The sequence below is a fragment of the Cyclopterus lumpus genome, chromosome 7 (genome assembly GCF_009769545.1).
Source record: "Cyclopterus lumpus isolate fCycLum1 chromosome 7, fCycLum1.pri, whole genome shotgun sequence".
Taxonomy (NCBI): Eukaryota; Metazoa; Chordata; class Actinopteri; order Perciformes; family Cyclopteridae; genus Cyclopterus; species Cyclopterus lumpus.
This window is the reverse complement of record NC_046972.1, coordinates 14523480-14540488: the sequence shown is the minus strand read 5'-3', so window position 1 is coordinate 14540488 and position 17009 is coordinate 14523480. Positions and strand designations below refer to the sequence as shown.

Sequence of the window (17009 nt, the reverse complement as noted above, 5' to 3'; positions counted from 1 at the left end):
CACACCTATAACACAAATAAAAGATTTTCTTGACAAATATTTGAAATGGACAATTTGTATATTATTGAAACTACATTTGATTCTTTTTGAAAAGTATGACAAATGCATAACATTTTGGAATAAAAAATGTAAAATCTAATTAAAACATAAAGCACTGACTGGAAAAAAAAAAGTAATTCTTAATGTTCCCCCTGTTGCCATCCAAATATGTAATTAATTTGAAAATGAACATGAAAAACCAAAAAGCATAATCATTGTAACTTCTAAATTACATAATTAGTCATGCTCTTAAATCTGGTTAGTGTGACTAAAATACATATTCAGAACTAAAATTAATTTTTTTCCCCAATACAGACAAAGGGCCTTCTGTAATAAGTTATGTTTTTGAGAAACAAGTAACATTTTTTATTCCCAAATGTTATGCATTTGTCATACAGTAGATCAAAACATATTGCTTCTGTGTGTAAATCACTTAACTCATCATGTACAACATGCTGATCTCTTGGGTTTATTAGATATTAGACAGCTAGGCAGCCTGTTAAATGAAGCCAAATGAACTGGTATTAAGACAAAAATGTGATTTTTTTAACATGTAGTCCGAAAATTGTATTGAAGATGTCTTTCCCTCTATAGTCCATAAACCCAGCACACGTCTAACCCATTTGCTTCTTCACTTCACTGGACAACTTTAATACTGATTTCCACCGCTTCTTTTTGAGGAACCACTCCACTCTGTCTTCTTTTGCTCATTGTTCATGAATATTGTCAGCTTGTCAACATGTCAGTGGCTCTTTGGTAATAAAGGGAGAATGGTATAATACACCATACGTGCTCACACACCCAGACACACACACTCTTCTTCCCCGTCAAAGCAAATCGATTCCAGCGTACTCTTGGTCACACATCATTACTTTTTCCTATCATCCACTGATCTTTTGCTGTGTAAACGGTGTGTGTGTGTGTGTGTATGTGTGATTGAGCATTCTTTTAGTTGGTATGCAAACTTAACACACACACACACGCACACACACGCACACACACACACACATGCTGCAAAGACATACATTACAGTATGTCTGCTGCCTACAGCCTATACTTAAAAAAAGTATAAAGCAGACGTGCGCCGATAACTTTCAGCCAGTCGCTGTGGCGATCCCACAGAATGATCATTTGTCTTCTTCCATCATTACCAAGAGGCTTGAAGTTATTTCAGCGTGGCATAATGTCCCACTACTTTGATTCCAGAAAGCCATAACATCAGTGAGGTGAAAACTAGTCCAGCCAACAACACACACACACACACACACACACACAGACACAGAAACAGACACACACAGACACAGCCATCACAGCCAGGCTGGCTCGTATAGACAGGTTGCTCAATGATACATGAAATTAAAGATTTCAACAGAATAGCAGTGAAGAGGGTACAACACACACAGCTAATTCAAACTATCAGTGGGAGATGTTTAATGTGTTTCAAACAAAAGTTCCCTTTCCTTTCTATGAGTATACAGTGTTCAATGTGCACATGTATTGTGTTTGCTAATGTCTGAATTGTGTAACAAATGGAAGGCTTCATTGATCATGTTTCTTTTTCTTCGTCTTTAGGAACTCTAACACAAGTGCAAATACAACCTCTCATACACACACATACCCACACACACACACGCACACACACACACACACACCCACACACACATACACACACACACACACACACGCCCTACTGATATAACCTTGAAAGAAGAGCTGTTTTCGATTGATACAGGACACGGGCTGTGGCATGAGAAGGGAGGACAGTTCAGGACAGGCGAGGAGAGGAAAGAGGAGAGGGGCTTTTGGATCAAAGGCCAAATCTGGAATTCCTGTCTTCATTTGCAAATGATCCATACAATTGCTGTACTCCAGGTACTTCTGTGAATTATGTTATTTTACAATGTATTAGTCATACTAATACTTGACTATTTTAAGTAGTAAATTAGTCCAAAATTGAGACTGAAATTACTGAAAGCATCTCTATTAATGATCTCAGAAAGTCATTTATGTCATGGTTTTATGTGATTAATCATTATTAATCACACTTTTTTTATTATTATACATTTTTAGCTTTTGTTGTTTTTTGTGATTTACGATTTATTTATTTATGATACCTTTACTGTTTTGTTTTCTACTTCTACCTTTCTGCTGTCATCCTGCAAATGTCCTCGCCGTGGGACTAATAAAGGATTATCTTATCTTATCTTTAAGAATCTCATTTAAAATAATTACACCGAAAGTATAACCAAGAATCGAATTAATGCACAGTCAACAGAGAAATTATTTAATGAGTAACATTTTAACTTGGAAGAGAAAGTAAAAACACAAACCACAGTAGGTGCAAGACTTTAAACTACTGTACAGAAATTTGGACAAAACATAAAACCTGACGTGCACTGTTTTGTCGTCATGTTACTTCTGTGGTTGCTTCATTAAAAGTTGTGTACTGTAACAATTACATGTGTGCATCGAGTCAGCTTATAATAATGTAACTACCCAGCTACTGGTCCATCTTTTTCCTTCTTAATGTTTCAGTGAAAAATATGCTATAAATCTATAGCATATTTTTGAATATTCATATTTCAATGAATAAGCACAAAAACAGCAACAAATTCAACAAAATACCTGTACATTCAAATATTTCCTTGTGTTAATTTATATATGAAGCATGATTCAAGTTAAGTTGTATGCATATTGTGTGTGTGTGTGTGTGTGTGTGTGTGTGTGTGTGTGTGTGTGTGTGTGTGTGTGTGTGTGTGTGTGTGTGTGTGTGTGTTTGTTTGTTTTGCCTGGGCAAGGGACAGATAGACTCAGTCCCTCTTCAGTTATCTCTCTGACCCTAGTGTAACAACACACACACACACACACACACACACACAATCCTTGGTCTTTTCTCCTCAGGACCGTCATCCTCTCTTATGTACACCAGTGTATATCCCTCATCCTTTCTGCCTATTGAAAAGCATTTGCCCTCGGGGAAAATGTGGTCCCTCCTCAACGTTCCTGGTCAAGACCTACTCGACTGTACCGGACACACAAAAAGGGAAAACATACAGGATTGTGAGCATGCATCTATAAACCCTGTACATCTGACAATACTGTAAGGTCCAGCAAGCAGGCACTGTGAATAACACTGTAATTGCAACATTTGGTGTCAAAGATGCACTTTTCCCACAAAGAGGACTCCAGTCTTTTCTTCGCTCAATTAACCCTGCGGCCCTCATTTGCATTTCATAAAGAGGTCGTCACTCTATGGGAGGGTTATCTTTTTTTTGGAGGCAAAGAAAAATGAGAGGGGGGAACAATTTTCAACAAGATAACACCACTGCTCTGGCTTCCGAGCAGCTGATGAAATCCACGCTATCGGCCTATATTTCTTCTATGTGCTTGTGAACATGCAGTCCGTGGTCATGTGCTACATTTACTGTATGTGTGCGGGAGGGAGGGGGGAAGGGGCATTCTGTGTGTGCACATGTGTACGTTTTTGTGTCAAATCACTAGTTTTGCCTGTGTGACACCAAACAGCAGCCACACACCACAGTGGCTCGATGCATCCGACAGGACCCTGAACTGATGGCCCCAAGCACAACATTGTGTCTGTGCACCCGCTGAGAGGTTAGCCTTGGCTTGGCCTGTTATCCACCGGCTATCCATTAGCCAGTTTTAAATCATGCTTCATCAACTGACCCTCCATTAGGAAAATTTGCATTCCATCACACTCAAATTTTGCACAAACGCCACAAAGCAGAGTGGACGAGGGATGGGAACAGACTGCAGAGAGGTACGAAAAGAGTAAAGAGGGTGTTAGAAATGTGAGGAACATTCAGTTGCTGAGCAAAAAAAATGCTTTCTGGAGAGTATGTGTGTGTGTGTGTGTGTCTGTGTAAATTTGCTAGAGAGCTTGTAAATTTGACACCCATTAAAAGAGTGCATTGTCCGAATAAGCTTTTAAATCTGTGCCTACCTAGTCGGCATGCATTACCGATTCTCAAGTGGCTAAAAAGCATGGATCCTGCAGTGTAGGAGATGAAGAGTGACATTTCTCTCAAATAAAAAATTGCTCAACAGCAGTCAATTCTGCTCATAAGCTGGCCTTTTCACACCCACAAAGCAATTTTAAAAGTCTCTCAATCATGTTCTTTAAGCTCTTAAATAAACAGTACTTTACCAACAGTATCACATAATTTCAGCTTTGCAAAGCAATATCTGGAGGACAGTGTGGGTCCCTGGGCGTACTAACACACAGCACAATGTACACTTATTGTTTCAAATAAAAACCACATGTCAAGGACAATAAGGCTCCATTATAAAAGAAAATATCTTGCCCACAAAAAACCCTGCTCAACTTCAGTCATGTGGACATTAAAAGATTGTTTTGGGGGAATACTGAGGTTCCAGGGTGTACTTCAATTTGACAACTGAAGTTGACATCAGACAATAAAACTGCTCACCTTCTGCAGCAACTGGGAGCCGGAGTACTTTGCGGAGATGGACTTCATCTCCCCACCAAAAGCTGAAGCCCAGAGCTTCACCCTGCAGACGGCACACACAGACAAGCAATGAATCAGAAACGCAATAAATATATTTACGAAGAGGCCACAATTCAGATTAAGAATTAAGAATATGCAACAAATAGGCAGACATTTGGATAAAGAAGAAGTGTCACACTCAACAAACACACCATTAAACAGCAGCGGAAATTATTCAACAAAAGACCGCAATAAGCCATCAAATATGTGTTGGAACTTATGCAGAATGGGGTATTTTTAATCAAGTTTGTCTTGAAGTTTCGAGTGATGCATAAAACAGCATCTACTTACACGGACGCAGGGATGCTTTGATGGGTGCCTCCCACCTCACTGACCCTGGAGCTTAGAGTTGAGAAAAGTAAAAGGAGACACACACACCACGCACTGGAAATCACACAGCTCCGATCCAGCTGCATCTTGGGCAAAGATACGCGCACAGAGCGAGTTTTGGGCTTATGCTGCCACCGTGGATTGTTTTCCCCCCTCCAAAGAATCCAAACACGAAAAGAAAAGGGGCAAATGGAGGTAGTCAAAAGTCACGTATGCTGTCTGACTAAATCGTTCATGGCATTGTGTTCAGATGAGCGATGCGCGTTGGCAAACGGCCGGATCCTCAGCTGTGTGAGTTATCCAAAGTGCCCCGGTGTTGCCCCGCTGACCGGTGCGGCGAGCACGGCTCTGCTGCCTGAAAGTCGAGCTCGACTCCTCCGGCAGGGAAGGTCCGCTCTGTCGCTTTGTTTGACCGACCTCACCCGCAGAGAGCAGAGAGCAGAGGTTCAGGGGGAACCGGGGAGCTCATCAAACGATGCTGCGCACAAGAGCACGCCTACTCCTGGAGTGATGCAACTAACCTCCTCTCGCACTCCCTCTCTCTGCCTCTGTCTCTCTCTCTCTCTGCCTCTCGCTCTCTCTCTCACACACACTTTCTCCCCTCCTTACTCCCAGGATAGGCTATGGAGGATGCTGCTATTGTTGTTGAATTACGCCATACTTCTGCCTCTCTCTTTCTCTCTATCTCTCTCCTCCCCACTTATGTGCTTTAGTACAGGGCAATAATAGCTAGCCTTTAGCTTTCATGTCAGATCAAGTCATGCACTGTATGCCCAGTTCACTGAAGCAAGAATTACTGCCAAAGTGCTGACGAAAGACAGAGGGAGAAGACAAAAGAAAGTGTGTGTGTGTGTGTGTGTGTGTGTGTGTGTGTGTGTGTGTGTGTGTGTGTGTGTGCGTGTGTGTGTGTGTGTGTGTGTGTGTGTGTGTGTGTGTGTGTGTGTGTGTGTGTAAAATGACACCGAAGGTATAGTGGGGATGTGCAGACTCTTGGTGGAAGAGGGAAGGACCACATGATAAGTCAGTTGTGCTGCACAAAAGCATGTCAATTAAATGCACTTTGCAGCAGTGACGTGGCAGTGCGTGTTCATATGGGCTATGAAAGAGGAAGAGAGCCCCCAGGCATCGGACCCCATGCGACGGATTGCATTTCACACATAGAGCTGGAAGGACTCTGGCAAAGCATTGGAAAGGGGGTCCACACGGACTGAATAGCCCACCACTACAGAAGTGGTGCCCTGTTTATTACAGGCACACCTCTTTCACACTAGAAGACTCACCTTTGACTTATGTGGGTGAAATATCAATGTGAAACATGGTCTTTGTCAGTCAAACCCACAAACCAATATGCTCTCGCAAGAGTCTAAATACCAAAGCATACAGAAGTAGAGTTCAACGTCACATCTGGGATGTTTCTTAATACAAAACTAAACTGTGCATACATTCTGCAAAACAGTAGAAACACCTTAGTAATATCCTTTTTAACCTGCAGCAACTCTGCACTTTTTAATTGATTTAAACTGATGGTTGGCATTATTAATTTTACCCATATCAATTTTGGCAACTTTATGTTTGCCTGTGTATGTATATATATATATATATATATATATATATATATATATATATATATATATAGGCCTATATGCTGCAGAAGTAATGCAGAATGTGCAACGCAGAGCACTAAAATATATATATTATGCGGAAAATAATATATAAATCATGTTCTGTCTTGTTTACTGCTCGTTATTTTTTTTAAAGGACACATGAAACATTTTTAAGTTAAATGCCCATTTGTATGGTGTTACCTTCTTGATTCGGAGCATCGCATCTTGTGTTTCCATCTCTGCATGTTGGTTTTAAACTGCATCTCCGTGTTGCCTGGTGGACAGACATGGAGGATGTGACATATGGCATACAGCAATAAAGACAGGTTTCCTTATCCCTGCAAAGCTGCAAACATTAAAAACACAAATATCAGCTGTTATAGTTGGACTGATTTTTTTTTCGTGAATGGAGTTTATATCCACAAGGTAAAGTGTGCCCTGAGAGTTCCTGGGAGAGAAGTGTTATTGTGTAGGAATATCACTGAGCAAGGCAAGGCCTTTTCACTTGACGGTACTATGTGGTCAGAATAATAGCAAGCTACAGTGGATTGAATGGACAAATAAAACCAACATAAAGTAAGAAAAACATCGGTGCAGTTCAGTTTACGAAGTCTTCATAAACAGGATAAGTCTCTCGCAGGTTTTTATATTATTCCATCCCATCTGGTCCTTTGGCTGGTGTCCCCTGCAGATGCCTTTCCTCCTTATTTATTTTCAATGACATATTCAATGGTCATATTCACCATTTCGGTCCTGAATTTAGTAATCACATGAAACGGAATGAATGTAGTTGATTTTTGTAATTAAAGTTGAGCCAATCAAACAGCTCTTAACTAAACAAAAGGCAGATGATAATAAGGTTACTGAACATAAATTCAATATAAATTCCCACGGCTTGTTTCTTTCTGTCTCACCTCCTCTGAGTAAACACATTGTAGCACCACTCATGTCCCATGGGACTCCATACACCATCCCATTCGTCCCTCTTGGTTCAATTGTGATAATAGCTTGTAGCCGTGACCCAAAAGACACAACTATAAAGAGATTGCCATTGTGCCTGTGATATTATTCATTAATGTAAACAAAAGACATAAGTTCCAGATATAGCGAGGAGCAGACTTTTCCACATACTTCCTAAGGATAGATTTGTGCATGTGAGCTACACAGCCACGTCTCAGGAGATCTTCTGGATGGATGCGGCGTTGAGGTATGAGGCTAAAGTCTGGATTAGCAAGGAATTCTTTTACACACCATGGTCAACCTTGAAACAACAAGGCGTAGCATGCAGTCGCCATGGGGATGAGGTTTTTAACCGGGTGAGCAAGACCTGACATTATTAGAATACATGAGGAAAATAATGCATTGATAGATTGATTTATTAATGTATTCATAGATAATAAAGTCCTGCACGTACACACTTTATGAACAAATGTGGAGAAGACTTAGTCACGGGTCACATCAGAGGAAAAAACATCAAAGACTAATGACCCAGTACTTCTTTCCATTTTCACACGCCTACAACCCCTCTTGTTTCTCCTCTAACCCTTCATTTCCTCAGTTTTGAATGCTGTAATCACACCTCATTTTGGAGAGCAGAGTGTACCCAAGCTGATGGGGACTGGGATGTACCTGGCAATTCAGCGGAGAGAAACATTCTGACATTTCTGATGATGCACCTCCTTTTCCATCCAATAGTGATGGCTTCAATCTGCTGAAGATGATGATGGGCCCTTCCCCATGAAAAAAAAAAGTACTCAAAAAAAAAAAAATTTAAAAAAAAAAGTCTTGGAAGAATATAAAGCTAAACTACATGAGACTGTAGCGCGAGAGCTTCATCACTCTGACCATGTTTCCTTTTCTGATGTGTAGTCTGACCTGAGGCCGACCAGCGATCCTGTATATCTGGCAGCTCATTAGCACCAAGGTCAATGTTGCATATCCCTACAGAATAAAGGATCGGTGGAGAAGGGTAGGCGTGTTGGCATGATTTAACTGAATATGCTGACACTTCAATGAGCATATATGATTTTCCTTTCTTTAATCATGCTCCCCATAATATGCAGGTTTTTACCTGGACTTTTGTCAACAATCTTTAACCCTAAATTGTAGCATTATACCTACATTTTAGTGGGGGTTCTGCACCAGAGTGACAGGCCTTGACGATACAACACAGGGCTTTTTAAGGAATTGCACCGGTCAAAGTAAGTTTTTTTTACAACTGTGGTCACTATATACAGAGAAAATGCCACAGTTCTATCCTTCAGGTCTACAAAGAGTACCTATTATACATCTAGTCACTTATCATTCATTCTAACTGTTAAATCATGGGGTGACGTTGTTATAATTTATAGCTATTGCTCAGCCAAAGCATCTCTATCCAGGCGGGTTTGTATCCACACTCGAAGGTGGGAGGTTGTGTATGAGTGTGAGCATTGATGTTCTTATCTTTATAGACAGTGATGGGCTCAGTCCCATTAGTGCCCAGGAATTTCAAAGCACACCATAAATAATTCTTTCTTTCCAGGCTCAGAACTCACCTTGCCCCAGAAATACCTCCCGTAATTCAATTAATAATGAGATCCCACAGTCTTTCCTCCATCAGCACCGGCAGTGAAACAGAGGACTGTATTTGATGAGATGGAACACAGCTGCCTGTAGAATATGCACTGTCATGGATCAAAATAGCCACCGCATGCAAGATTCATGGGCTCGGAAAACAAGGACAAAATACACCAAGCTTTGCCACGATGAACAGCAGGGGGCAACAGCAACACCAATGTGAGAGAGGTGAGCTTATACCCGGTGTGCCGTCTGTGAAAGCAGGACAGGGCGAGAGCAAGAGAATGAGCTTTCCTTGACACTGTGTCCTGGAATGAATCATTTGATCTCTAAAGGCTGACGGCGCTAGGACAAGATGGAAAGTGAATGAACGCTTTTGGGAAAAATCATTCTCAATAGTGGATGTCAACATACAGTACACTAGGTTGAATAGATGATTAAAAAGCTTATGCACAGAGATTAACTTGGCTTCCCTTCAGTGCTGATGAAAGGTAGCCTAATTTCCAGACTGGCATATCTTCCTTGCTGTGGATGTTTGGATTCCATTTTAACATTTAGAAAGGGTGCGAAAGGTTTTCGCTGCATGTTACCATTCGGTCACTGCTTAAGGCCCCAAAGCTTCCAAGAGCAGAATATAAACCTCAAGGCATTTATATTATTATATTATTACTGTTTTATGTGTGCACTTTAGTGAACTTCACTGAATAGATACAGTTCAGTCAAATCACTCTCTGCTTAGGAACCAGATGGCTTTGTCAGTGTTTGGAAGTCTTTTTATGACACACTAATATCCAACTTATTGTCTTTAAGCCTTGTTGATGTAAAATAAGCTGGACTCAAAAAATCTGGATATCTTAAGTAATCATACGTTCACAATAAGGGGCTTTGGTCTGAAGGTCATCTACAAATATATATATATATTATAAATATATATTTTTAAAGGGGAAATAAATACATATATCTCTTTATTATGTGTGTGTGTTATGTTATGCGTATGATTACATATTTGATAAATTATTGAAAAGGAACACAGACCTGCACAGTGTACTGGGTCAGTAGTGAAAGAAAGAAACAGCTTGTTCAGCAAAAGAAAAGATGAAGAGGGGGAGACATCCTGTGAAAAGCAGGATGAGAAGAGAGTGAAAAGAGTGCTTCATGCTTTCTTAAAGGACACCAAAGATTAACTTGTCATTAAAAAAAATCTACAGAATGGGACGCATATTAGTGAACATAATTATGTTTAAAAGCAATTATACACCAGTCATTTCCTTTTCTCAGAGATAAGAATCAGAACATTGAGTCATTTATGAAAGACAAATTACTGCACTATGCAGTAGACAAAGAACACCATGAGCCCAAAAAGACTGGCATGTTATTTTGGTAAGTACGGTTATAATCTATGTGATTCAAAGCTCATTTTCTCGTGATGAGAGAGTAATTGTACCTGTGAACCATGCTGAGGGGAGAAAGAGGATGTTTGGCAAACAATCACACTGACCATGACCTTCACATTCATCATGCAGGGGACCAGATCTAGTTCCCCACCACCAAACTGCGTGTCAGATACAAGAACCTCAATTAGACAAGTAATTAGGTCATATATCAAAACAATGAAGCGCCGGGGTGAGGAGGGACAGAGATGGTCATAGAGGAGATGTAAGAAGCAGAAGAGAATGAGGGTGGATGGAGTTTAAAGTGGAAAGGGGGAAACAAGGATGTGTAGGGAGAGGGAGAAAGAATGTAGTTGGAAAACACAGTTGAAATGGAAACGGCGAAAGAGACAGGGGGAAACCATCTGCTTTTAAAACGCTGAAGCATAAATGAGAGACACAAGAAGGTGCTCCAGAAAGACAGGTCAGTAAATTGAAAGCAACTGGAGCATGCTATGACAGAGGTAGAGAAAGAGAAGCTTTGTGGGGACATATAATCTGATGTTTAGAGTGTGCCTTGTTGGAAATCAGTGATCAGCATGGCTCTCCAGTTCTGGTTTGTGAGGAAGTCCAAGAGTCAGGCTAGCTTGCACACTGCACACTGATAACCGCGTTAAATCTTTTAGCACTTTATTTTTGTTAAATGTCTCACCACTCCTCAGTTTTTTCTTGTCATTAATAAGTGCAGTTAGGAATCTATGACTAAATCATTTAAATAATCTGATTGTTATTCAGTCAATTTGACTGTATAACAATGTTTTGGCAACCTTTATAACAACGGGATACGTGTGTGTATGCCTGTGAACATGCATGATCATCCATCCAGTCTTTTTCCTCTTCCTTTTTTCTAAACTGTGCTGTCTGCACTGCCAGTCTCCTGAAGGTCAAAGCGTCTCTTAGCCCACACTTTACATGGTCCTAACTCTGGGGTTGTGTTCAGATGCAGTAGGTAAACAAACAGAAAGCAGGGATTATGCTAGAAAGCACACACACACACACACACACACACACACACACATCTTAAACGACAGTTATACTGAAAGCATGATGACAACATGCATAATTAAAGGCACTCCACCTAAAAATAGAAGGGTGGAAAAGAGAGACTATGGCAACAAGAGATGATTGAAAAATGAGAGAAAGACAGGACGGAGAGGGGTAAAAGAGAGGCGAAGACCCACCCCTTCCAGTTGACCACCACAAGACCTTATTTTTAAACCAGAGCCTTCAGTTATCAAGCTCCTCTTTTATGGAACCAGCTTCCACTTTCAGTCCGGGAGGCAGACACAGTCACCTCATTTAAGAACAGACTTAAGACTTTCCTCTTTAATAGTGCTTATCGTTAGGGCTGAATCAGGTTTGCCCTGGTCTAGCCCCTTGATATGCTGCTATAGGTTTATAGGCTGCTGGGGGATGTTTAAGGATACACTGAGCACCTATCTCCTCTTCTCTCTCCTTATGGATGAATTTACATCTCTCCATTGCATCTTATTAACTCTGCTTGCTCCCCGGAGTCTTTATGACTTCACGTCTCATAGGGTCCATTGGACCTGGAGGTGTCTGATGCCTCCTGCCTTGGCCCTGTTGATGCGCCCCGCCCCCCCTCCTCTCTACCTCCTTCTGTTTCATGGATTGTGGAGGTCCATTCATACATTGTCATATTCATTGAATGTGTTTATGTAACTCTGTAACGCTGTTCATTCTGTACACATGACATCGATTGCTTCTGTCCATCCGGGGAGAGGGATCCTCCTCTGTTGCTCTCCTGAAGGTTTCTTCCCTTTTTTCCCGTGAAAGGTTTTTCTATTTCTTGGAAGTTTTTTCTGATCCGATGTGAGGTCCTGGGACAGGGATGTCATATGTGTACAGATTGTAAAGCCCTCTGAACATTTGTAATTTGTGATATTGGGCTATATAAAATATACTGAATTGAATTGAAATGAATTTTGTAAGAAAAATATATAAAGTAGCAAACAGCAAAGACAAATTATAGTTTGACCCCTTTTGAATTGGGTCATGAATTATTCATGTGATGTTTGTCAATTTAAAATATTTTAATCGCTGACGCTATGATAGCTGCGTGTTACTTACCGGTTGTACTCACACTTTTGATTCCCTCTCGATAAACACATAAGGTTGAATAACAATATATTTGTGTGTGGAAAATGGATGGCTTAGTTACCTAGCTAGCTTGGAGACGTACATTGAGCGAGACGAGAGATGCAGTTCACAGAAAAATAAAAAACTATAAAAACATTTTCTTGACTATCTCTCAAATTGACAAACATCATATGTAAACATCATGGCACAAATCAAGCAAGATCAACAAAAATATGTGTCTTTGCCGTTGACTACTGTACACATTTCCAAAATAAGGGCAGGACTTCACCTCTCTATAACAAAGTAGGAAAACACATCTAATGCACATTCTGTGTTGATAGTCTGACTTTTGTATTTGGGAGTAAACTTACCAATTTCCTTTTCCATCATCAAACAAACCATGTGAAATGACTCAAGCAGCTGTCTGATTGCCTGAAAGAAAAGACTTGATGGGAGAGGTGGCTTCATTATGTGGAGAAATAACAGGCAGCCGGCAAAGACGTCTGTGATATTGCATTATTTTGTGTAGCAGATTATAAATGGTGTTAAAGTGCTCTACATTCACAACATGTTCACGGTTGATTTGCCCAAAGCATGCCATTCCATTTTACATTTCCCAGCCACTTCAATTAAAGAAAAAACACCTTGCTATTACAAATCTTCTCTTTACCCCCATTATTTTCTGTCTCTCCTTTATTTTCCCCTCCCTTCCATCATCAGCTTATTTCAGATATGCAATCTCCTTTTTATCTTTTTTTTGTGTCTTGTTGGCCGTGCCTCAGTGCACCTTATTAAAATGTATGTTTCCAAATCATTCTTCAAAGGCGAACTGTTTGCATGGGGTTATGCCACATGCTACAGGAAATTACAGTGAGACTGAGCAGATAGCCCACCTCTTTCTTACCGAGGCTTTCTCTCTATTAGTTTGCCAACATTGTGCTACTCAGCTGCAAATTAAGTGACAATATAGCCTATTTTCAGTCATTATATCAGCTGACTGTTGTTTCTTCGGATTCACTTGGCACAATTTTCAAAACAACCTATTTTCAGCAAATACGTATCTCCACAGCACTCAATATGTATCCAAAAACCAAAACAAAATACAAATATTCATAAAACAAGCCAGCACATCTTTAAACAAAATGACTGAACTTCTTTAGAGCAGCATACAGTGAAACTCATCTGATCCACCCTTGGGCTGTTTATTTGTGTTTATGCCCCATAGCCTCGGCTGTCTTGTTGATAACCAACTCATTTGCAATGATAACATGCCCAAGAGGCTAACATGAGGCCATTCACTGCAGCTATGCTGATAGAGGATGAGGAACTCTGTGATTGGCATAACTGTGATGTTCAATTAATAGTCAACTCACCAAGTCCTAACGCACATCAAAGTGCTCCATTGGGCCAATCAATGATTGACAGTGCAGAATAATCCCTGGCAGTGATGGGCTGAGCAATATTATACCAAACTATTTACCACAGTGGACACACTAAACATGAAGAAATGTAAAAAATGAGAAACAGAAGAACTAAAAAGGTTGAAGAATAACGGAGGAAGAGGGAGAGCGTGTCATCTTTACCAGGATGCTGCCATTCCGGCCCTATCCTGTAAAAAAGCAGATGGACACAGATTCCTAAAAAGGTCCAACTTTACCCACATGCCATCCTTAGTATCCTTCCCATCTCTTGTGGTGCAAAGCAGCTTAGACAGTGGGACCTCACCACAGTTTGGCTGCAACAAAGGAGTTGTGCGCAGTACCCTGCAGGCCTTGTGCTTTCTGGCTGGCAGCTTTACATATAAAACAGGCAGGCCTATCTGTCTCCGCACAGGCTACGGCCACAAAGTCCGAATCCCCAGCTTGGAGTACTCTGAGGATCCTCGCTCCGGAGTTCTGCACAGGGAGAGATTAGCAACAAACACTAAACATGACTCTTCTGTTCATGTCCAAATCCCAATCTCAACACTCACGGACTCACGGACTTTGATGCGCGTTCCCGCAAAGTCCGTGAGGGTTCAGGGCTGTCCCACTGTCAAAGCGTTGAGTGTTTGAGGGCTCTCTCGCAGACATTTTGAGCCATTTATGAACAGACTTTGCCTGAGGGAATTACCCACAATTCATAGCAATGTGAAGTTGAACCCAGGGTGACCAGTGGAAGCATGGAAGCCAGTGACGTAGAAAAAGGTAAACAAAGACGACGGCACATGGGTGTTTGATATTTTCCAATATTAAATTTTACACAGAAACATTAAGGATTGAAGATGGAACATGAATACAGATAAAGGCAGAGGAAGGAAGCAGAGACAATATTATACAGGAGGTATTCATCAAACAATTCATTTAGTCATTAAAGCTGTTTTGACTTAACTAAGACAAATACCTCTCATCTCGTGAGGAAAAAGCCTGAAAGAAGTTCAAATCAGGGAGTAAAAAGTATTTAGAAAATACCCACAATTGTACATAATATTTTATGACGTTGTCATGTTAACGTCTATTGGACGTTGGAGCTGACAACTCTCTAGCAAATAAGAAACATTTGAATTGTGTCTTTACTTTCGCTCTCATAATTGGCCACAATAAGTGCAAATCTTATTGCCTTTTTATTTGGCATACAATAATCCAGAGGTGACCGACAGTGACTGTGACACATGCAAACACTGCCATCTAGAGCACGTTATGTGAAGTTACACTTTCTAAGATGTGAAGCAAATTCAAATATATCTATTTGAGGAACGGTGACAGCAAAACAGATAGGGTTACATTTTTAACCTTGAATGGTTGAGAAACAAACCAAATGTTGATTTTTAATGAATGTAATATAATTAGACTTAAGTTAAGGACTTGGCTTCGGGTTCACAGACCTTTGACAATAAGCTTCCACACAATCTTTAAAAAAATACACAGCAGGTCCCCCTGTTACTGTATGACTTAAGTACTATATCTTATGGTCACAGACATTATTGATTATGCAACTAACATAACATGCATTTTATTGCAATTTTTAATTTGTCTGAAAATCTTGATCTGCAGTTGAAAATTCTGGTAAATTACAACACTTAAAAAACACGATATAAGCACCGGGCCCCATATTTGACTACATGTGTGCAATGTACATTTTGTCTCTTGTAATACAGAATGTTGTACATTGCAGCACACATTAAGAGCTATCCTGACCTCTAGTGGGTGTATCTAAAAATGACATGCTCAATGCATTTATTAGAGTATCAATGGATTCCAATACATCTCAATCTGTACCACAGTCCACCCGCTGTCAGGGTTGATCCTGAAATTGGATCAATTACGGTACAACTTACTAACCTCTACCACTGACAATACAAATGTATGTGTTTTTAATAATATATAAATGTATTGTTATCATTAAACCACATCTGAAACCCAAACCGAGATCTAAAGCGAACTGCAGCCTGACATGCTAAGTCTAAATACCTCCCCAAAAATCCACTAAAAAGAACAAGAACATTGTAAAAGCAGACGAAATAGTCACTTTTCTGTACAAAAAACATGTGAAGAAGCACCGGGTTTGACAGGTGAAGCTGAATGTAGCAAATGTGAAGAGCAATGCAGACAAATAAAGGTCCACTGTAGTGGGCTAAGGTCTAATGCTAGAGTCACGATACTGGTACGAAACTAGACGACCTGGAGTGGGTGTGACTGAGGGGCCCAATTTGGAAAATGTTGTCCCTCCTTTCTGCCCTCGATGGACTGGCGGCCTGTCCAGGGTGTCCCCTGCCTTCGCCCTATGTCAGCTGGGATAGGCTCCAGCGCCCCCGCGACCCTAATGAGGATAAGCGGTATTGAAAATGGATGGATGGATGGATGTCCCTCCTTTCCATAATTCCTAATAGTTGTCCTGGCCACTGGATCTGTAAGCAACTTGATATAACAGTCTGCTACAGCACATCTGTGTAACCTAACAGCCCAAATGGTCACTGCATGTCATAAAATAAGTTACCCTGGAGAATTCTTTGAAGTTAGGCGTACAATCTGGCAACAAAACTAAAAGATTGATGTAATATGTAATACAATAGGCATCCACTTTCCTCACAAAGTTGATTTGTTTTCTTCATTTCAATTATTAGGTTATATGTTTTAGAAGTCTAAAGTTCTTTGATGTTGCTAAAGCTCTGCAATTTGCTTGTGATCTTCGTGATCATTAACCAGTTAACCAATGGGTCGAAGGACTATTTGTTGTTTGGCTGTGTATCTGTGCAGTACTTTGTCTCACAGCACCCCAATAACTACTCCACGGGCCAAATCAAATGCAGTACTGATTCTCAAGGTCCTGTTAGCGTCGTTCAGAATTGTCTGCATGGGAAGAGCCTTTGGAACAATTCAGCCAACAACTTATCTCGTTCTGGTAGATTTATTTCTCTGATCACAAGCGAAGTAATACGC

At 40.5% G+C, this 17009-nt stretch overlaps 1 protein-coding gene across 1 annotated transcript in view; it reads right to left on the bottom strand.

Moving 5' to 3' along the window:
* The window catches only part of cacna2d3a (calcium channel, voltage-dependent, alpha 2/delta subunit 3a), a 108532-nt gene extending 103548 nt beyond the window's left edge, over positions 1-4984 (bottom strand). Inside the window, exons 1-2 of the mRNA XM_034538243.1 lie at positions 4860-4984; positions 4491-4572 (exon numbers count right to left, since the gene is read on the bottom strand). Of these exons, the coding sequence (XP_034394134.1) occupies positions 4491-4572; positions 4860-4984 (207 nt within the window). The remainder of the gene's footprint in view (positions 1-4490; positions 4573-4859) is intronic.
* Between the last annotated feature and the right edge of the window lie 12025 nt (positions 4985-17009).